Source organism: Callithrix jacchus, chromosome 1 (assembly GCF_049354715.1).
Source record: "Callithrix jacchus isolate 240 chromosome 1, calJac240_pri, whole genome shotgun sequence".
NCBI classification, from domain to species: domain Eukaryota; kingdom Metazoa; phylum Chordata; class Mammalia; order Primates; family Cebidae; genus Callithrix; species Callithrix jacchus.
In genome coordinates, this window is record NC_133502.1 from 212,234,572 (window position 1) to 212,259,102 (window position 24,531).

At 51.6% G+C, this 24,531-nt stretch overlaps 1 protein-coding gene and 1 long non-coding RNA gene across 3 annotated transcripts in view; both read left to right on the top strand.

Annotated features, from left to right (window-relative positions):
• The first annotated feature begins 3,560 nt into the window (after positions 1-3,560).
• LOC144578357 (uncharacterized) lies at positions 3,561-7,532 on the top strand. The gene is made up of 2 exons (XR_013523931.1): positions 3,561-3,813; positions 6,129-7,532. It is a non-coding gene; the product is annotated as an uncharacterized LOC144578357 (long non-coding RNA).
• Positions 7,533-9,231: 1,699 nt separating this feature from the next.
• The window catches only part of IL17RA (interleukin 17 receptor A), a 29,611-nt gene continuing 14,311 nt past the window's right edge, over positions 9,232-24,531 (top strand). For both annotated transcript variants that reach the window (XM_002743520.6, XM_054242104.2), the window contains exons 1-4: positions 9,232-9,507; positions 21,323-21,347; positions 22,052-22,198; positions 23,040-23,152. In XM_002743520.6, coding sequence (XP_002743566.4) covers positions 9,370-9,507; positions 21,323-21,347; positions 22,052-22,198; positions 23,040-23,152 — 423 coding nt within the window. In that variant the 5' untranslated portion in view covers positions 9,232-9,369. The remainder of the gene's footprint in view (positions 9,508-21,322; positions 21,348-22,051; positions 22,199-23,039; positions 23,153-24,531) is intronic.

Sequence of the window (24,531 nt, forward strand, 5' to 3'; positions counted from 1 at the left end):
AAAACCCAGGAGGTGGAGGTTGCGGTGAGCCGAGATCGCGCCATTGCACTCCAGCCTGGGTAACAAGAGCAAAACTCCGTCTGAAAAAAAAAAAAAAAAAAAAAGACTGGATATGGTGCTAGTCCCTGCTGTAATCCCAGGTACCGTGCTGGCTGAGGCAGGAGGATACCTTGAGGTCATAGTTTGAGACCAGCTGACCAGCCTGGGCAACACTGTGAGACACTGCCTCTAAAAAAAGAAAAAGGCCAGGTGCAGTGCGTTATGGCTGTAATCCCAGCACTTTGGTGGGAGAATCACGAGGTCAGGAGTTTGAGACCGGACTGGCTAATATGGTGAAATCCTGTCTCTACTAAAAACACAAAAAATTAGCTGGGCATAGTGGCGGGCACCTGTAATCCCAGCTACTCAGGAAGCTGAGGCAGGATAATTGCTTGAATCTAGGAAGTGGAGGTTGCAGTGAGCCAAGGTCACACCACTGCACTCCAGCCTGGGCGACAGAATGAGACTCCATCTCAAAAAAATAATAATAGTACTTGAGAAAAACTGGGATTTAAATGTTGCAACTCAATGCAAAAATAAAAATTTTTTTAAAAAGACTAAAAAAATAAAAATAAAACATGGTGGCTCATGCCTGTAATCTCAGCGCTTTGGGAGGATCTCTTGAGCCCAGAGATTTGAGGCCAGCCTGGGAGACACAGGGAGACATCATCTCTACAAGTAATTTAAAAAAATAAATAAATAAAGGGCCGGGCGCAGTGGCTCACGCCTGTAATCCCAGCACTTTGGGAGGCCGAGGCGGGTGGATCACAAGGTCAAGAGATCGGCACCATCCTGGTCAACATGGTGAAACTCCGTCTCTACTAAAAATACAAAAATTAGCTGGGTGTGGTGGAGTGCACCTGTAGTCCCAGCTACCCAGGAGGCTGAGGCAGGAGAATTGCTTGGACCCAGGAGGCGGAGGTTGCAGTAAGCTGAGATTGCGCCACTGCACTCCGGCCTGACGCCTGGCAACAGAGCAAGACTCTGTCTCATAATAATAATAAAAAAAAAAAGGCATAGTGGTGCGTACATGTGGTCTTCCGAGTGGAAGACTAAGGCAGGAGAATCACCTGAGCCCAGGAGGTTGAGGCTGCAGTGAGCTGTGACCCAGTCACTATACTCCAGCCTGGACGACAGAGTGAGATCTTGTCTGGAAAAACCAAAAAAAAGGAAAAAAAAATTTCACACACAAAAATCCCTCTTAAAATTAGTAGATCTCAGTTGACACATTTATTCAATAGTTTATTCAAAACACATTTATTGATCATCTGTGAGACAGAGGCTATTCTAAGCACAGGAAATATGGTTGTCTTAGTCCATTTTCTGTTACTACAAGAGAATACCATAGACTAGGTAATTTATAAAGAAAAAAAAAATATTTTACTTAGCAAACAATTCTGGAGGCTAAGACGTTCAAGAGCGTGGCCCCAGCGTTTAGAGAAGGCCTCTTTGCTGTGTCAAAACAGGACAGAGGACATCACAAGGAGAGAGGGTAAGAGTGTGTAGATCAGCTTAGGTTCGTTTCTTTGTTTTGTTTTTTTTAAACAGGGTTTCACTCCCATCACCCAGGCTGGAGTGCAGTGGCACAATCTCGGCAAACTACAACCTCCACCTCCCTCCCAGGCTCAAGCCTCGAGTAGCTAGACTGCAGGCACATGCCACTGCATCTGGCTAATTTTTGTAATTTTTGTATTTTTTAGAGACGGGTTTTCACCATGTTGCCCAGGCTGGTCTGTTAACTCCTAAATTCGAGTGATCTGCCTGCCTCGACCTCCCAAAGTGCTGGGATTACAGGCGTGGCCACCGCGCCTGGCCCTGTAAGTGGTTTTTTAAGGCTTACATCTAAAATATTTGTAGGCCGGGGTAGTAGCTCAGGCTCATAATCTTAGTACTATGGGAAGCAGAGGCAGGAGGATGGCTTGAGCCCAGGAATTTAAGACCAGCCTGGGTAACACAGGGAGATCATTTGTAATGTTTTTTGTTTTTTTTTTTGAGATGGAGTTTCGCTCTTGTTACCCAGGCTGGAGGGCAATGGCACGATCTCGGCTCACCGCAACCTCCGCCTCCTGGGTTCAGGCAATTCTCCTGCCTCAGCCTCCTGAGTAGCTGGGATTACAGGCACGCGCCACCATGCCCAGCTAACTTTTTGTATTTTTAGTAGAGACGGGGTTTCACTATGTTGACCAGGATGGTCTCGATCTCTTGACCTCGTGATCCACCCGCCTCGGCCTCCCAAAGTGCTGGGATTACAGGCTTGAGCCACCGCGCCCAGCTGTAATGTTTCTTAAAAAAAGAAAAATAATCTATATCAAGGAGCTATTCACAAAAAATAAAATATAAAAATAAAAATCCTAAAATATTTTTAAAATGCTGAATGTTGTTTTGTTCTATGAATAAGCAATATTCAAAGACATGAACTAGGAAGAAAATGGATTTCAAATTCAGTTCATGTTTAATAATTACTCATTAACGTGTATTTACATTATTTTGATCAATAATTGCAATCATGGATGAGGTTCTCAGTGTCTTGCAGTGGACAGAGGCCTTCTTCATTCTCGGCCACTTGGGCCCCACCCAGGGCGGCTCACAGCATGACTTCCCTAAGAGCTGGGAGCTCAGCGGGAGGGGCTGGGCAAGGCAGACGTCAGGATCTTTTTGTAACTTAATCTTGTAAGTGGCATTCCATCATTTTTGTCTTCTGTTCACATTCTATTGTTAGAACGGAGCCTCTGGGTCCAGCCCACACTCCGGGAGGTGCGGATTCAGAAGGTCGTGACTCCCAGGAGGTGGGATCCTAGGAGCTTAGAAGCTGCCTAGGACAACCACCAATTTTTACATAACGATTACATCCTCTACATCTAGACTTAGGATAGAGAATTTTAGAAGTCATCTTAAAAATGTATGACAAGGGCCGGGCGCGGTGGCTCACGCCTATAATCCCAGCACTTTGGGAGACCGAGGCGGGTGGATCACGAGGTCAAGAGATCGAGACCATCCTGGTCAACATGGTGAAACCCCGTCTCTACTAAAAATACAAAAATTAGCTGGGCATGTTGGCGCACGCCTGTAGTCCTAGCTACTCGGGAGGCTGAGGCAGGAGAATTGCTTGAACCAGGAGGCGGAGGTTGCGGTGAGCCGACATCGTGCCATTGCACTCCAGCCTGGGTAACAACAGCAAAACTCCACCTCAAAAAAAAAAAAAAAAAAAAAAAAAAGTATGACAGGATGCAGGTTTCCAAAATTGTTTTAGAATACAAGCAACGATATTTGGAAGGCCCCTTGTTTGGAAAACTCTGCCCCTACCGCAAAAGCTCTCTCTCTCTCTCTTTCCCTCCCCCACAAAGAGGCTCCCTTATCTCTCACTTTACATACCGGCCATAGCCCTCCCGCCGCCCAGCTTCCCGCCGCCCAGCTTCCCGCCCAGCAGTTCAAACTGACCAACAGTTGCCCACCACCTCGGCTTTTGGCTTCCCCACCCCCAGCCCTTCAGCCCCCTATAAAACAACCCTGCCCCTTTGAGCGGCGCGGCCATTTTTCCTTTTCGTCCCGGCTGGCCTGCCCGGAGGCTCTTTCCTCTCAATAAAGCCTGAACTTAAGGAATTTCCTCTAGCCTGCGGTCCGGTTTTTTCCGAACGAGCTCAGTCTTCCCGCAGAGGGTAGGTCGGACAAATGGTGCCGGAAACCCGGGACAGGAGCTGAGGCTGTTGGCCCGGCCACGGCCCCCCTCCCCGACCTACCCAACACTGGCCCTGCCACCTCCACGTTCCGATTAAGGTAAGCCAAGTTTTTCTTGCTTTGCCTTCCCCCGCTTCCCGTCTCCTCTTCCTATGGCACGGTGCAGTTGCTCCCTCTCCGGCGTTCCGCACGGACTCCTTGCCTAGTCTCGGCCGAGCCAAGGTAGTCTTCCATTCCGGCTCCAGGAGCCTTCCGAGGGACAGCCGCCAGACGGGGGACGCCCCTCTGACCGCTTCCCTTTCCGTACTTAATTGTACTCCGGGGAATTTGCAACGAACGGGGACGCCTTTTCGTTGCATCTGCCCATCCGCGCCGGAGAGTCTGTAGCTGCGCCTGCCATGGGAAATTCGGAGTCCAAAATACCTCTGAGCACCCCCCTTGGGTGCTTGCTGCGAATTTTACCAAATTGGGATATTCCCAAACCCTCAGAAAGAAAAAGCTTATCTTCCTGTCTCAGGTGGCTTGGCCCCAATACAAACTCAGTAACCAGTCACATTGGCCCCCGACTGGCACTTTTGATTTCAACACCCTCCGAGATCTCGACGATTTTTGTCGCCGCGCGGGCAAGGACAATGAAATTCCTTACGTCCAGGCTTTTTGGGACCTCCGTACCCACCCCGACCTATGTTCTTCCTGCTCCACCTACCAAATCCTCTTATCTCGAACCCCCCGTAAATCTTCCTCCACTACCTCTCCCCCTCCCTACTCCTCACCGGAGGATCTGCCTGAACATCTGTCCTCTCCTGCCAATCTCAGCAACCAGTCGCCATCAACGGCACGCCCTTCCCCCACTCCCTCTGCACCTCCTACCTCAGAGGCCATGCCTCGCTCTCCCTCTACTCCCTCCGAGCCCCCTCCCTCAGAGGCCACACTTCCTCTTGCCTCTCCGGTGGCGGCCCACACCCACTCTCACCAGCCAGCTATCCTGGCCCCACTCCGAGAAGTAGCAGGCGCAGAAGGTTTAGTCAGGGTCCATGTTCCTTTCTCACTCCAAGACCTGTCCCAAATTGAGAAACGTTTAGGATCCTTCTCAGCCAACCCGTCCACCTATATTAAAGAATTCCAATACCTCACTCAAACATAAGAAGCCCTAGTCCGGTACACTTGACTAGATCTAGCCTCCCATTTTATCTCCCAGTCAGCACCCGACATAAGAAAGAAACTAAAGAAAGCAGAAGAGGGGCCAGAGACTCCCATCCAAGACCTGGTAAAAATGGCCTTTAAAGTATTCAATGCCAGGGAAGATGCGGCTGAGGCTGCCCGCCAAACTCGCATGAAGCAGAAGGCTGCCCTCCAGACCCAAGCCCTAGTGGCGGCTCTAAGGCCGGCAGGGAACCAGAAGCCCAAGGCCGAAACCCATGCCCCTCCAGGGGCATGTTTCAAATGTGGAAAGGAAGGACACTGGTCCCGAGCCTGTCCACAACCATGGCCACCAACTAAGCCTTGCCCTATCTGTCGGCTCCCGGGACACTGGAAGTCAGACTGCCCCAGCTTCCCCAGGGTGCCGGTTCCTCAAAACAGACACACTGGTGTTACGCAGCCGGCGGTCACCCTCAGTAGGGAGGAGCCTGCTTGCCAGGAGCCGACCTCCGAGGGAGCTCCGTTCCCCAGTCTACTAGGGCTGCTAGATGACTAGCGGGGCCCTGGCTTTCCGACTCCGGTTACCCTCGCCGAGCCTAGGGTCACAAGACATGGGGGCTACCTACTCCGCACTTCCTTCTTATTCTGGCCATCTCACCCCTTCCCAGGTCTTAGTCATGGGAATCGATGGGACCCCGAGTATCCCCTATCAAACCCCACCACTCATGTGCTCATATAACTCCACTCCCTTCACCCACTCCTTTTTAGTAATCCCCACCTGCCCAGTTCCCTTTCTGGGGTGAGACATCCTTTCAAAGCTGAAGGCCGTCATAACCTTCCCCACCGCCAGCCCACACAGCCTTTTTCTCCTAGCCCTCAATACTCTGCCTCAGAACTCCAGACCCTCCAGTCTACCCCCGGGGTACAGTTCAAGGATGACTGGGCCTTCAAGCATAACCTCCTCATCCTCCCTGAAAAGCAAAGGTACCAGATAATCCAAGACATCCATAATTCACTCCACATTGGGCCTAAAGCCTTATACCAGTTCCTCCACCCACTTTTTCACCCCCACCACCTCCTCAATACCATACAGGAAGTCCAGTCCTCATGTACTGTCTGCGTGAAAACTAATTCCCAGAGTTCCTGTCATCCCCGGCGCCAGCTTCATCAGCTACGCAGGTTCCTACCTGGCCAAGACTGGCAAATTGATTTCACCCATATGCCAAAGCACAAACAGTACCGGCATCTGCTAACCATTGTTGACACTTTTTCAGGCTGGATTGAAGCTTACCCCACAGCCTCTGAGTCTGCCGGGACAGTAGCCACTCATCTCATTCAAGACATCATCCCACGCTTTGGACTCCCAGCTACCATACAGTCAGACAACGGCCTAGCCTTTATCTCCAAAGTCACTAATGCCGTTTCTACCTCTCTAGGAATTCAGTAGAAGCTACATGCCGCCTACCATCCCCAGTCCTCTGGTAAGGTAGAACGGGCCAATGGCCTAATAAAGGAGCATCTGACCAAGCTCATGCTTGAGCTCCGCCAATCCTGGGTAACCTGACTTCCTATCGCCCTCACCAGAGTAAGAGCAAGCCCCCGGGGCCCATCACAGCTTAGCCCATTTGAGCTGCTGTATGGTTGCCCCTTCCTGCTTTCAACTCCCCCACCGCCAGAGACTACTCCTCTAGACAGCTACCTCCCCTACTTTACTCAGGATTAGGAGGAGGGGCACTAGTCCACTCTCACCTGGCCATAGCCCGACTGACCTCACAACTCCAAGCGGCTATTGATGACTCTACTGAGTCTTTAGCATCACTCCAACGACAGATCACCTCAGTTGCCCAAGTTGCCTTGCAGAACCGAAGAGCCCTGGACCTGCTCACTGCTGAATGAGGAGGGACCTGTATCTTCCTACAGGAAGAGTGCTGTTACTACATCAATGAATCCGGCCTAGTAGAAACCCGAATCGAGAGCCTCCAGAAACTCAAAACTAACCTGCAGAGTCAGAAGTTCTCGGCTGAAGCCACGGCGTGGTGGTCTTCCTCTATGTATACCCTCTTGTCCCCATTGCTTGGGCCCCTAGTAGCTGTTTGCCTAATCTTACTTATTGCTCCTTGCTTTCTACAGTTCCTATAGCGGCGCTTTCAAGAACTGACTCGAGTCACCATCCACCAGATGCTGCTCCAACCCTACCCTGAACGAGTGCAAGAAACAGACCTCTCCCCGAACATCCAGGCTCCTTAGGAAAAGAAACCTCTTCAGAACCCCCCCGTCGACCCTTGTCAGCAGGAAGTAGCCAGAGAGACAACCGACGCCCCTGACCCCCTCTTTTTCTTTTCTTTAAGGAGTCGGGAATGTTTGGAAAACTCTGCCCCTACCGCAAAAGCTCTCTCTCTCTCTCTTTCCCTCCCCCACAAAGAGGCTCCCTTATCTCTCACTTTACATACCGGCCATAGCCCTCCCGCCGCCCAGCTTCCCGCCGCCCAGCTTCCCGCCCAGCAGTTCAAACTGACCAACAGTTGCCCACCACCTCGGCTTTTGGCTTCCCCACCCCCAGCCCTTCAGCCCCCTATAAAACAACCCTGCCCCTTTGAGCGGCGCGGCCATTTTTCCTTTTCGTCCCGGCTGGCCTGCCCGGAGGCTCTTTCCTCTCAATAAAGCCTGAACTTAAGGAATTTCCTCTAGCCTGCGGTCCGGTTTTTTCCGAACGAGCTCAGTCTTCCCGCAGAGGGTAGGTCGGACACCCCTGAGCTTCAGGCTTCATTCAGCTGGGTCGTGTCTGTGAGCGGGGCTCATAGAGATGTCGCTGGGGCCCCAGTTTGCGAGTGCTTCGGGCAGCCAGAAAATCCACCGCCCCAGATGTGGGCCTCCTCTCGAGGCCAGTGGAAAATACGGGGAAAAGCCACGGAGTGCAGACTCCATGAATATCAAGGCCAGGCAGAAGCGCACTTGATAGGCAAGGAGAAGCAGACGCTGGTGGGCTTGGGAGGAAGGGAGGAGAGGCGAGTGGGCAAGAGTGCGTGGATGAACTCGGGCGGGACGGGCTGGAGGCGGGAACCTAGGATAGGGGAAGCGTGGGCCAGCTGGAAAAAGCCCTCGAGGGTCCCGAGCGGAGAGGCCGCAGGCGGCCCGCGTGCTAAGGAGGAGACTCGTGACACGTGTACTTCGCTGGCGACAGCTTCTGTGGCCGTGGAGTGAGCCTCTGGGGAACTACCACCCTTAGCTGCGGCTGGGACACGGAGTCGCAGACCAGGTGGGTACCTGCCCTCCAGGAACTCAGTGTCCCCGAGCCGAGTCAGAAGGCTGCAAGTGACTGCTGTCCCCCTCCTCCCTGCAGCCCAGAGCGGTCCTTGTCCTGAGAAAGAGAAAGGAAAGCCAGGGAAACCACAGCGAGCAGAACCAGGCAAAGGGGTGGGGACGATAAAATGGGTCGGGACCCGCGATTCCAACTACTCAGGAGGCAGAGGCGGGGGGGATCGCTTCAACCCGGGAGGCCCCGGCTGCCGTGAGCTGTGGTTGCACCACTGCATCCCAGCCTGAAAGACAGAGCGATACCCTGTCTAAAATAATGAAACAAAATAAATACTAAGGCCGGGCGCTGCGGCTCACGCCTGTAATCCCAGCACTTTGGGAGGACGAGGAGGCCAGATCACCCGAGGTCGGGAGTTCGAGACCAACACGGCGAAACCCTATCTCTACTAAAAACAAAAATTGGCCGGGCGTGGTGGCACGTGCCTGTAGCCCCAGCTGCTCGGGAGGCTGAGGCAGGAGAGAGAACAGCTTAAACCCGAGAGGCGGAGGCTGCAGTGAGCCGAGATCGCGCCACTGCACTCCAGCCTGAGCAACAAGAGTGAAACTCCGTCTCAAAATTAATAAACAATAAAAATAGAAGGGACAGGGAGCAAGAAAATTGACTTCCTGGAATCCCAAGTTGGGATTTGACATCCAATAACCCAGGAAAGAAACGGGAAGTCTGAACGGGTCCAAGGGTCAAGAGAATGGGGCGAAGGATTAAAATCGACTTAGCAGCGGCACTGCCAGGGCGGAGGGTGCATGTGGGGACGGGCGAGGCTTGGCAGGAGTTGAAGCTATCCTGGAGCGGGCGCAACGAAGGGCGGGACGGGCCAGGCCGGGGAGCAGCGGGGCGGGGGGCGCACCTGGGCCGCGCGGCTGGGGAGGGCCGCGGAGGGACGCCGGGAGGACTGCGCCGAGGACCAGGAGGAGGGGCGCAGGGAGGAACCGGGGAGGCCCCGCCCCAGCCTGAGCCCCTCCCCTCCCCAGCCTGAGCCCCACCCCATCCCAGCCTGAGCCCCGCCCACCGCAGCCTAATCCCCGCCCACCGCAGCCTAAGCCCCTCCCCTTCCCTGGCCTGGCGCGGCCCTGGGCCCGGGCTGGAAGCCGGAAGCGAGCTCAGTGGAGCGGACTCGAGCTTCACCGTGGAAGGGAAAGCTCCGGAACGATAGCTTGCTGCGCCCTTAGCCGGGCCGAGCCCTCCGCGACGCCACCGGGGCCATGGGGGTCGCAGGCAGCCCGCCGCCCGCCGTCCCGGGGCCCCCCCTGGGGCTACTCCTGCTGTTCCTGGGCGTGCTGGCCCCGGGTGGCGCCTCCCTGCGACTCCTGGACCACCCGGCGCTGGTCTGCTCCCAGCCGGTGAGACTCCGCGAGGGGCGCGGCCGCCGGGGTGCTGGGGGCGCGGGGCAGGGTCGCCGGAGGCTCGGACGGCCGGGACTACCGCCCGGGCTGCGGAGGCAGGAAGTCCGCGCCGCGGGCTCAGAGGCGCTCTGAGGCTCGGGCGCGGATACCGCGGCGCCCTGGCGGGCCGTCGGAGCTGCGGTAGGGACTGGGGGTGAGGGGGCGGCAGACCGCGCGACGCGTGTGCACACCGGCCTGCCGTCGGGGCTGGGGGCGGCCGTGACACCCCACCCGGGCCGCGGAGTTCGGGGAAGGAGGCCGCGGCGCGGGACCCGGCTGCAGGGGCGGGCAGGGCTGGCGGAAACGCGCTGTGGGGGAAGGGCCCGGGAGGGGACAGGCCGGGTCTGGACCCGGCTCCACGCCGTGCGCCCTGCACGTCCCTCGACGGGGCACGGCCGGCCCTCGGGAGGCCCACCGCGCCCTCGGGAGCTGCGCTCAAGCCCTGCCCCTCGTGCTTCCGACGGAGCCGGGTGAGCCCACGGCGGCCGTACGGAGGTGAGCGCCCCCCAGAGGGACCCCGCGTTCGCAGAGCCGCGACGGCACCACGTTTCGGGGAGAGCTGCGCTGAGGCTGACTGAGGGCCACCTGCCCAGAGGCGCGAAGCCCTGAGTATGAGCGGATGGTTCTTAAGACGGCGTCCGTCCCGCCCCTCCCACCCCCTACCACTACCACCTGAGTCTGGGAACCCGGTGAGCTCGCGGTGGGAGGACGGCAAGTTTGTAGCTGTCAGGGTGTAGCCCCGCAACGCTCACAGGAAGGGCCCTACCCGCCTGCCAGGTAGTGGCTGTTCTGTGAGCCAGAACCATCTTCAAAAAAGAAAAAACAGCAAAACTCGGTGTCCCTGCACAGCATACTCTCTTCTCCCCCACACCCCCAAGCTCTCCTCTTTCCTCCCCGCCACCAGACCCCAGGGAGTAATGCTCAGCATCTGAGTCAGAGGATGTGAAACAAAGGGATATTTCTCATCTAATTTTGTGGAGGATTTACCAAAAGAGGGTGGAGGATAAGTGACTATTTCGCAGGGGGGCAAAAAAGATGTTTTTAAGGTGAATGGTGTTGAGAAATGTCCTGTGACTTCCACTGATGGGCAAAGCAGGGAGACCTCTGCTCAGCTGGTCCCTCCTGCAGTCTGTGTAGGAACTGTTCTGATATGAAAGGTTCGTGCGCCTGAAGTGACAGCCATTGGTCAGGTGCCTGCAGAGTGCAGGGTGCCATGCTGGGAACTGGAACTATAAAGATGGGGACCCTAATGTCCAGAGACCTAACTAGGGACCCTGGAGACCTCCCTAGGGGAGGAACAAGGCTTGAAGTTAGGAACTGGATAGCAAGGCAGCCTGTACCAAGCTGCTTGCACAAGTGCTAAGTGTACAGAATTCCAGGGAAAAGAAAAATGACTTCCAGCTGGGGTGTCCTTCATGGAAAAGTCATTTGGGCCGCCCTGTGGGAGTAACAGGAGCATTCCAGGTGGTAGAAAGGGCCTGAGCCAAGGTCCATAGGTGGGACAGGGTATGGTGTTTGGCTGCAGTGGAGGGTCTGTGTAATAGAACCCTGAGAAAAGATGCCGGAAATGGGGATGGGACTCCCATGTGTGTGGCGTGGGAGCTGGGCTATTTCACTGCACAGTGAAGCAGCTGCCAGTCAGGGGCAGAAGCACAGCCTGGCTACAGGGAGGACTGGAGAGCCACGCTTGCTGTTCGTATTTATCTGCAGTCTCTCGTTCTCGTCCTTCCTCTCTCACCGTTCTGTATACAGCTTGGCTCACAGCTCATCTCCAAGCACAGACAGCTCTGGGCTCCATTGACTAACTCTTTTAAAAAGAAAGAAAACGGGCCAGGCGCGGTGGCTCACACCTGGAATCCCAGCACTTTGGGAGGCTGAGGTGGGCGGATCACGAGGTCGAGAGATGGGGACCATCCTGGCCAGCATAGTGAAACCATGTCTCTACTAAAATACAAAAATTAGCTGGGCGTGGTGGCGCACGCCTGCAGTTCCAGCTACTCGGGAGGCTGAGGCAGGAGAATTGCCTGAACTCAGAAGGCAGAGATTGCAGTCAGCCGAGATCGCACCACTACGCTCCAGCCTTGGCGCCTGGCGACAAAGTGAGACTCTGTCTCAAAAAAGAAAGAAAGAAAACACAGCCCTCAAATTTCTCTCCTCACTGGTGTTTTAGTGGATGCAGTGAGATATAGTGAGGGGAGGGAAGGCCACAGAGGTGGTCCCCGGAGGACCTGGATTTGCATGCAACATACTGTCTCTGCAGTCTTGAGCTTTGCGGCTGCTTGGGCCTGGGTTCCCTCATTTCCGCAAAGGCAGGGCTGGGTGAGCCTTCTCAAAGTAAGCCCATGCCACTTTCCATAATGTGAGTGTCTGGCCAAAGCCCAGGTAGACTTGGCCCTCCATGACTATCCGCAGACAGGGAGGAGGCTTCTGCATACCTGTTCTGTTCTAGCTCAGTGCTGAAACACAGGATGCAGGGGTCGAGAAATACGTGTTGACCGAACAAAAGAATGCATGAATGAAGGAAAAAATGGTCAGCTACGCTTGGGAAGTAGTGGCAGGCTGAGACCCACCTTAGCACTGGTGCCAGCTGCCTGGGGTTAGCACCTCAAAACCCAGAAGACTGATTTCCCCACAGAAATCAATACAGGAGAAACCATCAATATTGCATTTCCCTGTGCATTTCCTTGTGGCTAGCCCTGCCCCCTGCCTAGGCTTCATGCAGGTTTCCCATGACCGCCAGGCTGGAGGAACGCCCATAGGAAAGACAGCAGCAACGGAAGAGTTGGCCAGGGTGAATGTTAACGCAGAAGTCCACAGACAAGATGTGTGTTTCGTTACAGTCTTTTTTTCCTGAGCGTTTGCGGTTTTGACTTATGGTTGTAGAACAAGTGCTCAGTTAAACCCCTTTATATTTTGCTTGCCAGAAGCCACTTTCATCGTGCCATTCTTCCAAAGTCCACAAAGTTGTGTTCTTTGTGCCAGGCACTGTGCCGGTGGTTCACAAGTCTCCCTTCATCCCATGCTCACAACAGCTCACAAGGTTGGCAGGATGAACCTGCTTTTGAGAGGCTGGGTCATTGGCCCAATGTCTCACAGCTAGTGAGTGCCAAGCTGACAATGACAGCAGGCTGTGCTTATGAGTTCAAAGCCCACTGTCTCTCTCAGGCACTCAGTAGTCTTCGCTGCATGCACTGAATTGAATAGAATCTTTCATTTCTTCCTCTTAACCTTCACCTTCTGGGTAGAGAATAGTGACCTATTGGAAGTGTCTCTTATTTATTGATTGATTGAGACAGAGCTTGGTTCTGTCGTCCAGCCTGGAGTGCCGTGGCAGCATGATCGTGGCTCACTGCAACCTCCACCTCCCGAGTTCAAGCAATTCTTGTGCCTCAGCCACCAGAGTCACTGGGACTACAGGTGCCCGCCACCACACCCAGCTAATTTATGGGCTTTTTTTTTCCTTTTTTTTTTTTTGAGATGGAGAGTCACTGTTGCCCAGGCTGGAGTGCAGTGGCGTGATCTCTGCTCAGTGCAACCTCCCGGGTTCAAGTGATTCTCCTGCCTCAGCCTCCCAAGTAGCTGGGATTACAGGCATGCATCACCACGCCCAGCTAATTTTTGTATTTTTAATAGAGACAGGGTTTCACCATATGTTGGCCAGGCTGATTGCAAATTCCTGACCTCAAATGATCCACCCACCTCGACCTCCCAAAGTGCTGGGATTACAGGCATGAGCCACCGCACCCTTGGTTTTTTTTATTTAAAGAGACAAGACAGCGGTGATTAAGATCTTGTATTCTGGAGCAGAACTTCGTCGTGCAGGCGCCAGCTCTGTGAGGCTTGGGCCGCTTCCCAACCTCCCTGGTTCTGAGTTTTTTCAGCGGCACAGTTGGGATAAGGGGCTTGGCTCATAGGATTGTCGTCAAGATCAAATGCGGTGTGTGTACAAAGTGCTGAGCATGATGCCTGCACAAAAGAGGAGCTCAGTAAACATCAGCTGTTGTCACCTTCATTGTCATGACGGTCCCCCTCGCTTTCTGCAGCATGCCTCATGTAGTGCCATTCACAAGCATGAGAACCTCAAATTGAAGCCAGTTGGTCTTAGATGTTCTGGAGGCCTGGACTTAAGACTGGTGTCTAAAGGGTCGGCAGTCTTGGGGACCGAGCACCCAACCTGTGGGATCTGGTGCAATCTCTAAATAGTGTCAGAATAAAATTGGAGCACTCCCAGCTGGTGCCTGCCACAGAACTGATTGCTAGCTTGGTGGTGGGAGGAAACCGGCCCCGCCACGTGCAGTCACAGACGTCTTCTGTGTTGATTGCTGTGGTGATGTGAGGGCAGGGGAAAAACAGTTCAAGTTTCTCTACATTCTCGGGAATATGTGTCCTTCACTTCCAGAATGTTTTCTTTCTTTCTTTCCTTTTTTAAAAAATAATTTCTTCCTTCTGTTTTTTCGTTAATCTCCTTCTAGAAATCTAGGCAATCATATTTTGTTTCCTAAATTGAGTTTCTAATAATCATATATTTTATCCTATTTCTGTTTGTTCTACTTTCAGAGAAATGTCCTCAATTTCATAGACTAATCCTTCTATTGAATTTGTATTCACCAGAAGGTCTATGGAGTCTCAAGGTTCAGTTTTCATTCTCTGCCTGCTTGTTTGTGCGCGGTGTCCTGCCCCGTCTTACAGACGCAGCTTCGTATCCCTTTGGGGCTGTAATCATTTTACTCATTTGGGTTTGTTTGCTTGTTTGTTTTCTAGGATTTTATTTAACAAAAGATTTTATTTGTTGCTAAAAAGTAAAATCCAGAAAATAGCAACCCACTGCAAGAAGAGTTCTCTAATAAAACATTTTCAGGCCGGGCGCGGTGGCTCACGCCTATAATCCCAGCACTTTGGGAGGCTGAGGCGGGTGGATCATGAGGTCAAGAGATTGAGACCATCCTGGTCAACATGGTGAAACCCCGTCTCTACTAAAAATACAAAAATTAGCTGGGCATGGTGGTGCGCGCCTGCTGAGGCAGGAGAATTGCCTAAACCCAGGAGGCAGAGGTTGCGGTGAGCCGAGATCGCACCATTGCACTCCAGCCTGGGTAACAAGAGCGAAACTCCGTCTCAATAAATAAATAAATAAATAAATAAATAAATAAACAAACAAACAGATTATCAATCATTCTCTCTTCTCTTCACATGGTGCACTCTTTCATGTACACATCATCAGAAAGCAACTGATGCATGCAAACCCTGTGTGAAAGGCACGTGGCACTCGTGTTACTCACACCTGCTACACCTCCTTGGAAGCCAAGGGAAGCCTTTTCTGCAGTCTCTCCATTTTGACAGAAACTTTTCACAATTTTTTTATAGCAAAATACGTAAAGGTCTCTTCCCCTGCTCTTCATTTCAGTTATCTACTAGAAAGGTAGAAAATTAAAAAGCTTTTTTTCCCAGCTGTGATCAAAACACAAAATATTAAAGAGCATCTGGGTTACTGTAAGTTCCTGGGTTTCATACTTGGATGTTTACAGAGGAAGTTGAACCTCGAGTTCTGCAGCTCTTCAAAATGGGTGACAGAAAAGAGGATGCGATAGGACGATTTAAAAACGTTGATAGCCATTCTCTGATAGAGAAGCAAGCTCTCCCAGCCATCAACCAATATGACCTCATGGGGCACAAGCCCTGCAGAGATCCAACAAGAGTTGAGTTTTAAATACAGAACAGATTTCAAAGAGAAAGAGTAGAGAGTGCTGATGTATGAACAGAATTGAGTGCTGGGGAAAGCAGAGAGTAAAGAATCCTAAGAAACTTTTCGTGACATTTTCATGTACTAAGCAAGTAGTATAGTAACCTAAAAACCTTGGTTGTGATGACACCGGGATGTTTTTATGGAACTGCTGCAGGAAAAGATGACTGGCAGCTGACATCCTCTGGCTCTCAGCACCAGCTTCTCCAAGACACTTAAGCCTGAGGTGTGTTGCGGAGGCATTTCTTGCCAGGTGGGAGCTCTGTGGTGAAGCCTCCTGTTGTGAGCAGTCTTTTGGCTTCCTCTTCAGGGATGGCTGGAAGGACTTCCACACTGTCCCCATCCTTCCGTCAACTGGGGTGGCAACCCTCTTTTCTGCTGTCAGCTGGAGACAGATGAATACCCTGAGAATCTCATCACAGTTCCTGCCAGTGGTAGCTGGGTAGAGGATAGAGAGTTTCAGCTTTTTTTTTTTGAGACGGAGTTTCGCTGTTGTTACCCAGGCTGGAGTGCACTGGCACAATCTCGGCTCACTGCATCCTCCGCCTCCTGGGTTCAGGCAATTCTCCTGCCTCAGCCTCCCGAGTAGCTGGGACTACAGGTGCCCACCACCATGCCCAGCTAATTTTTGTATTTTTAGTAGAGACAGGGTTTCACTGTGTTAGGCAGAGTGGTCTTGATATCCTGAACTCGTGATCTACCCACCTCGGCCTCCCAAAGTGCTGGGATTACAAGCATGAGTCACTGCGCCCGGCCTGTCTGAGGATATTTTAAGAATGAAGCCCTAAAAGCTAATCAAATGTTCTGTGTAGTTATGGTTTATTGAACATTGGACTTTACTGTATAGGAGGTCAGGCTGATGGGGAAGCTGGCCTATTGGGTGACCTAAATGCTGAAATCTGGAGGTCTTCTGTTTAGGCCTGGCTGCCAGGATTCTGAGATCAGGGCAGGGAAAGAGAGCATAAGGTTTACAACACTCCATATGTAGACCTTCACTTAATTCTCCCTGCCCCTAATCCCTGAGGGTTGTAAGGTTCTGAGGGTCCCCTGGCCTCTATCTGTAACTCCCTTCTGTAGCATACAGACAGAAGTTCCTCCACTCAGCACGAGCCAGCTGCCCACGCTGCTGCCACTCGGACAGTTACTCATTCATTCGTTTGTTCATTTTTGCAGTTTTTAATTGAATTTGACAACAGTTTGTTCTCATCCACAATGACTGACTGCCAGTTTCTGAAAGCGGCAGTAGGCACACAGGTAACCAAAACAGAGTTTGTTTAGTGACTCTTCGTCCTGGTCATGCTTTCTGGAGAGCTGCACAAGGGTATGGTATGGAACGTTCCTTATTCCCTCGGCCCAGACAGCTTTGTGGAGCCTAGTGTTAGTATGTCTGGAATCCCCATCTGTTTATGACAAAGTTCTGGGTCTCTTTGGGTGCCCCCAAGGCCCAAGGGGCACGCTGCTTGAAGTCCACTCCATGGGTGTGCCTGTGAATGCTGATGTCGTATTCTGGTGTCACCACCTCATTGGTGGCAGGTGGCAGAATAGCTTTTTTTTTCTTTTTTAGACAGTCTTGCTCTGTCACCCAGGATAGAGTACGGTGGCACAATCTCGGCTCTCTGCAGCCTCCGCCTCCCAGGTTCAAGCAGTTCTTCCATCTCAACCTCCCAAATAGCTGGGACTACAGGCACATGCCACTAGGCCCAGCTAATTTTTGTATTCTTAGTAGATACAGGATTTCACCATCCCTAGGACAGACCGAACCTCAGATGCTCCACCCACCTCAGCCTCCTAAAGTGCTGGGATTACAGGCATGAGCCTGAGCCACTGCACCCGGCCAACACTTTTTTTTTTTTGAGATGGAGTCTTGCTCCGTCACCCAAGCTGCAGTGCAGTGGTGCAATCTTGGCTCACTGCAACCTGCACTTCCTGGGTTCAAGCGATTCTCCTGCCTCAGCCTCCCAAGCAGCTGGGACTACAGGTGCATGCCACTACACCTGGCTAATAATTTTTGTATTTTTAGTAGAGACTGAGTTTCACCATGTTAGCCAGGATGGTCTCGATCTCCTGACCTTGTGATCCGCACGCCCTCAGCCTCCCAAAGTGCTGGGATTACAGGCATGAGCCACCATGCCCAGCCCTAACACCCTTCTTCACAGGAGCTGTGCTGCTGGGCCCAAGTTGGAAAGGGCTTTTAAAAATGTGTTCATATCACAGAAAACCAAACACCACATGTTCTCACTCATAGGCGGGTGTTGAACAATGAGAACATATGGACACAGGGAGGGGAGCATCACACATTGGGGTCTGTGGGGGGAAATAGGGGAGGGACAGTGCGGGGGGGGAGCTGGGGAGGGATAGCATGGGGAGAAATGCCAGATGTGGGTGAAGGGGAGGAAGGCAGCAAATCACACTGCCACGTGTGTACCTATGTAACAGTCTTACATGTTCTTCACATGTACCCCAAAACCTAAGATGCAATTTAAAAATAAAATAAAATAAGCATGGGAACAATGAAAAAAAAATTTGTTCATATCTCTTCTCCACTGAGTTTGGCTCTTTGATCCTTGAGAATTTACAAAAAAAAAAAAAAACTCTTTTCATAAGATTGTTACGTTGTTTGGAGAGAGGGAGAAAATGTGTGTACATGGCCAATGCACTATTACCTCTAATAGAATTTTTATTCTGTGTTTCACTTACATGTCTATTTTTCAGTTTTGCTTAAATCTTTTTCCCCTCATCTTCTCTCATGCCATCCCCTTTGCTTCTGTCCCCTTTGCTCCCAGAAAACTGTGTTAACACCTGATACATACCTGTTCACGTTTCTGTTCTCATTCAGTCATACTCATATGTGTATTCAGGGAGGTCTTTTTCATACCCTGCTTCCATAGAAGGAATCATACTGGCCGGGCGCGGTGGCTCACGCCTGTAATCCCAGCATTTTGGGAGGCCGCGGTGGGCAGATCACAAGGTCAAGAGATCAAGATTATCCTGGCCAACATGGTGAAACCCCATCTCTACTAAAATACAAAAATTAGCTTGGCGTGGTGGTGCGCGCCTGTGGTCCCAGCTACTCAGGAGGCTGAGCCAGGAGAATTGTTTGGACCTGGGAGGCGGATATTACAGTGAGCCGAGGTCACGCCACTGCACTCCAGCCTGGCGCCTAGAGACAAAGCGAGACTCTGTCTCAAAAAAAAAAAAAAATGGAATCATACCATAAAAAGTTGTTTGCAACTTCTTTTCCTCACTCATCAACACATCTGGCCATCTGCAGGCCAACAGATGGGTCTATGCAACTAATTTTCATTCTCTTTAATATTTGCATAATATTCCATAATAGACAGCAACCATCTATTCGACCACTTCTAGTTCGATAGACATTTAGATTTAAACTAGATCTCACCTTATTCAGCCATTCTCTCTTGATGAACATTCAGTACCGCAGAAAAAGAGGGAAAACTATCCATTTTTTTAAAGCTTGCATAAACTTAATTCTAAAACTTGATAAATCTTACACAGAAAGAAAAACTATGGCCCAATCTCATTTATGAATATAAATCCATGCAATTCTAAGTAAAATCTTAGCAAATGTAATCTACCAGGATATCAAAAGAATGACCTCGTGGTGCATTAACCTAGTTTGTTAATCCATGCTGGAGAGGAGAGATCTCTGATAAGGTTCAGGGCTGTTTTCAATGAAAACTATAAACATAATAGTAACCGAAGGGAAAGACTTATGTGCAACCACAACTATCAGAAACCAAGACCAAAACCAGTATTCCGTGGGGCATGCCAAACTATTTCCTCTATCTCAGGAATGAGAGGAGGGCACCCGCCTGTGGCGCTGGGAATCAGCTGTGTTCTCAAAGCCTTCCACTTCTCTCCTGGTCTTTATGAAGACAAGAGTTTTTCATCATGGGTATCATCCTACAGTGTTTTGGGGTTTTTGTTTGTTTTGTTTTGTTTTTTGAGACGAAGTCCCTCCCGGTCGCCAGGCTGGCAGGCAGTGGTGCGATCTCAGCTCACTGCAACGTCTGCCTCCTGGGTTCAAGCGATTCTCCTGCCTCAGCCACCCAGGCAGCTGGAACCACAAGCGCACGCCACCACGCCCAGCTAATTTTTGTATTTTTAGTAGACACAGGGTTTCACCATGTTGGCCAGGATGGTCTCAATCTCTTGACCTCGTGATCCACCCACCTCGGCTTTCCATAGTGCTGGGATTCCAGGCGTGAGCCACCGCGCCCAGCCCCTGCAGTGTTTTTGAAATAATTCCCAGTGGCTGGTAGGAAGTTACTCTAAATGGTGTATCTGTTTGCCTTCTCTGGAAAAGCTCCCCATCTCAAGGTGAAAGAACTACTTTCTTATCCTCCACATCCTAGGAATTTTAAGAGAGAGAAGAAATGAGAGGCTTCAGGGGAGTTAATCTCCTCGTCATTCAGGAAAGAGTGACATTTATTAGTGCAGGCCTAAGCAATCAGATGGATTTTGCTGGGAATATGTGAGGAGCGCCTGGTGGGGCCATGGTGCCAGTCTGGGACCTGTGGGGAAAATGAATCACAGGAGCTGAACAGGGTCGGGAGCACATAGGAACTGGGGTCCCAGAGAGGGAGGATCTAGGTGCAGTAGCTCGTTCAGAGCCAATCCTGGGCGTGTGCGGATGTCATCCTGCATCCACCCTGTGAATGAACCCTGGTGGCACAGGGTCTTTTCTGCTCCCTCTCAAGAGAAAGGAGGGTACCAGCCCCTGCACCCTACTCACACCAGTCACTGTTGGCCTTGATATTTCCGGTCTGCATCAGCATCTGACTTTCCACCCCGGGATGCGTTTGGTCTGTTTTGCCGGTTAGAGAACTGGAGACACCGAGCCTGAGCTCCTCATGGGGCCTGCCGTGGCTGCATGGCCAGGTCTGAATGAGTGGAGGTTTCTGATGACCCTAAGAGTGGCTTCCATTTATTAAGCTCTTACTCTATGCCAGGCTCTGGAGGAGGAGGCCATTAGTCACAGAGCAGCCCTTTTGCGGCAGACACGGGGCAGTTTCCCTCATTTCACAGGCAGTGAGATGGTTCTGGGCATAGTGATTCTCCAGTGCTTCTAGGGAGCTGCCTGTCTGGAGGACTCATTGCATTGTGTAGTCCCTGACTGCATTCCCATTGTTTGAAAGGTTTATCATGTAGACCTACTCGAAGGGAGAAGTGAGCGACTCCCACAGGCACACCCTGAGCCCCAGCCACCCCCACTCCCAAGGTGTGCATTTCTATTTCTGTCACGTAGTGCCCAACACTGCTACAGAGTTGGTATTACGATTATTCTGGTTTTATAGTTGAAGAAATTGAGGCTTGGGGAGGGGACTCAACCCCGGGTTCCCATTGTGTGTCTGTATATGTGTGTCTGAGTGTGTGTGCGTGTGTTTTGCAAAGTAGGTCAGCCAGCAGTACAGAAGCCTAATCGTTGGTTATATTTCCCTGGTAGCATTTGTCACTCAGCTTCTAAATTTGGCCATCAGGATCTCTTCAGGGTTAAAAAGTTAACACATATTGCCCAGGAGGGAGGCAATGTAATGTGAAATGAGTGCCTCAGCTTCCTCATCTACAAAATGGGCTGAGGACAATACCTCATACGATCACCCCAACAAGGCCTGGCACACGTTTCCTAGAGACTTTGTGGGAACTTAGTGAATGTTCCCCAACAGATCTGTCACAGACACTGTAAATGCTGCCCCTTGTCCCTTCCACACCTCTTGTAGCAGTGTCATCCAGGAAGGTTGGAAACCCCAGGAGGTATAGGGGCCCTTTTCTCAGCATACCCCAAGAAAACGCTCTCAGCATCTTTTAAAGTTGTCAAGGTCCCAGTTCGTAGCAGTTCCCCATAAAATGCCAGTTCCCTTTGCCATCACTGGACTCACTCCTCATCCTATGCCCCAAAAGTGAGAAGGGCGGGCTGTGTCACGGCATTCCTAGCCAGGGAAGGGCATCTGGCCCCAGCACGTGAATTAAAGCCCTTTCCCAGCTGTAATAACCACTCTCTTCTTTCCACAGGGGCTAAACTGCACAGTCAAAAATAGTAAGTCATCTTTTTCTGTTCTTCTTGTTGCCTTGTTAATCAAGTGACGTCCTGGTGCCAACTTCTGGCAGAAGCCCTGCTGTGCCACTCCAGGTTCAGGCTGTGAGTTACAGCCGTCAGCAGGAGGGATCCCGGAGAATCATGAATGCGTGCACCTGCGCTTCCTATCGAGAGCATTCATTATGCAAAAGTCAGGAAGGGAGAAACAGAACGGTCATGGGATTGTGAAAGTATTCCCTGGGGTGCTGCCCTACCGGATCCGTAATGTAATTTGATTTGCCACAGCTTGTCACTGTAAAGTGAGAGACATCTGTGGTGTAGATTTTGTTTTGTTTTCATTCAAAGAGGAGGCACATATTCAAGTGTCTGAGCCAATTAGGGACCCCTGACATATAAAAATAAAGCAGCTCTTCCTACAGCCCTATCCCGCCTGTGCCCTCATGCCCAGTCACAGCTTCATCTCAAAATCAATTGTGTACTTTGTCTTCCCTCCTGAAATTCCCTTTAGACTTGAGAGATTTGTAGTGACCCCAGTACACGTTAGAGAAGAGGGAGCAGGGCGGCGAAGCTGAGGATGCAGCCACGGGTCACAGGCTAGCAGGTCACAGGCCCCTGAGCTGTTTGCCGTTTAGCTGTCTGTACCCGCTGCTGGGGCATCTGTCTCCACTGTAAGTCTCTGAGTGGTCCTCTTCCCTGGCTGCCAGGTACCTGCCTGGATGACAGCTGGATCCACCCTCAAAACCTGACCCCCTCCTCCCCAAAAGAGCTGCAGATCGAGCTTCGCTTTGTCCGCACCCAGCAAGGAGACCTGTTCCCCGTGGCTCACATTGAATGGACGCTGCAGACAGACGGTGAGTGGACCTGCCAGCAGGACCCTGGGCGAGTCTCCCTGCCTCTGAGTGAGTCCACAGACCCACCTGTCAGCTCTCTCAGTTAGGCTCAGGATTGGGCTCCCAGTCCTATGCTCAGACATGAGGGCTCAAACTTACTGTTGAAAGGATCCATCATTTCAAGTGTTAGTGCTTGTTCAGCATTTTGGATATTAACTGCAGTGATGCCTTCCCATCAGTTCATTCCTCACGAAAGGACACCTTCAGCCTAACATTTTTTGCACCCTGGGGGAAAAAGAAATCAAGTGGTTAATTTTGTGACTGCAATACCAAAAATGAGGTAGAAAATGGCAACACATTTGCCAGCCTGTTTGTTCCCTTAATTCAGGGGCCACTTTTAAAACATCCTGGGAGCCTATTCAGGAATAGAGAGTTTATGTTACAGAACTGGGGCAACTGGGGCGAATGAGCACCAGTCCCAGATTTGTGACCGGGGCCTGGGGGAATTCTCTCTGGAAGTCCCCAGCCTCAATGCTCCTGCTGACTGCTGCAGCCTCGTGAGGATGATGGCGCAGCTGTGTTTGAACCCATGCCAGGCTGTCAAAGCCCTCACCGCAAATTCGCAAAGCCTTTGCTTCTAGCCCTGTGTAAAGTGTCATTTTTCCTTGCCCAGCTGGGAAATAACTGTCTGCAAGGAGGTACGCAGAGAGCGAGCTGAAAGGGACCGGAAGTGGAGAGCTGGGTTAGACAGGCAGATTTTCTTTCAAGAGCGAACAACCACAGCAGACAGGGAGGTGACACACCTGGCACTTGTCGTGGCTGACCTGTATCTGTTTGCCTCCTCTCCTCCTCTGTCCTCCAGCCAGCATCCTGTACCTCGAGGGTGCAGAGTTATCTGTCCTGCAGCTAAACACCAATGAACGTTTGTGTGTCAGGTTCGAGTTTCTGTCCAAACTGAGGCATCACCACAAGCGGGTAAGAATACAGCTCCTGGCCGGGCGCGGTGGCTCACGCCTATAATCCCAGCACTTTGGGAGGCCGAGGCGGGTGGATCACGAGGTCAAGAGATGGAGACCATCCTGGTCAACATGGTGAAACCCCGTCTCTACTAAAAATACAAAAACTAGGCCGGACGCGGTGGCTCAAGCCTATAATCCCAGCACTTTGGGAGGCCGAGGCGGGTGGATCACGAGGTCAAGAGATGGAGACCATCCTGGTCAACATGGTGAAACCCCGTCTCTACTAAAAATACAAAAACTAGGCCGGACGCGGTGGCTCAAGCCTATAATCCCAGCACTTTGGGAGGCCGAGGCGGGTGGATCACGAGGTCAAGAGATGGAGACCATCCTGGTCAACATGGTGAAACCCCGTCTCTACTAAAAATACAAAAATTAGCTGGGCATGGTGGTGCGTGCCTGTAATCCCAGCTACTCGGGAGGCTGAGGCAGGAGAATTGCTTGAACCCAGGAGGCGGAGGTTGCGGTGAGCCGAGATCGCGCCATTGCACTCCAGCCTGGGTAACAAGAGCAAAACTCCATCTCAAAACACACACACACACACACACACACACAAAAAAAAAAACAAACTTAGCTGGGCATGGTGGTGTGCACCTGTAGTCCCAGCTACTCAGGAGGCTGAGACGGGAGAATTGCCTGAACCCAGGAGGCGGAGGTTGGAGTGAGCCGAGATCGCACCATTGCACTCCAGCCTGGGTAACAAGAGCGAAACTCTGTCTCAAAAAAAAAGAATACAGCTCCTGAGTGGATCATGGTCTGCTGCTGACACCAGTACAGACTTGTCCCCAAATTCAGACCCTGATTTAGAGCAGTGAAGACCCAGAGGCGCTGAGAGAGACTGAGGAATTCCAAACGGCAGCTTCAGGTGGGCAGAAGTCCACAGAGAAGTGTGGCCGTGGCGAGCAATATTGAGGGACGGAGTGTATTTTGAAAGCTTTCCTGACACACCCCGCTTTTTCTTCCCACTTTACGGAGCTATTCATTCTGAAAGCACGGTGAATTGGAAGACAACTTCCACAGCCCTGCCTCCTGGCATCTTTGTGTAACTTCCTATGACACCTTTTCTGTATAATGTGGATTAAGCTGGGGTTTACCCTCAGGAAGAAAAAGCGGCCCAGACCAAAGAGCTGCCGCAGGTGGGCAAATGAGCGCTCCGCAGCTCAGTCTCACACGGCTGCGCACTGCTATGTGTTGAAATGTTGATTCTTGTTTGTTTAAAACAGTGGGTCCCTAAGTGTGCTCCCTAGATCAGCAGCCTCAACCTCACCTGGGAACTTGTTAGAAATGTGTGTTTTGGTTGGGCGCGGTGGCTCACACCTGTAATCCCAGCACTTAGGG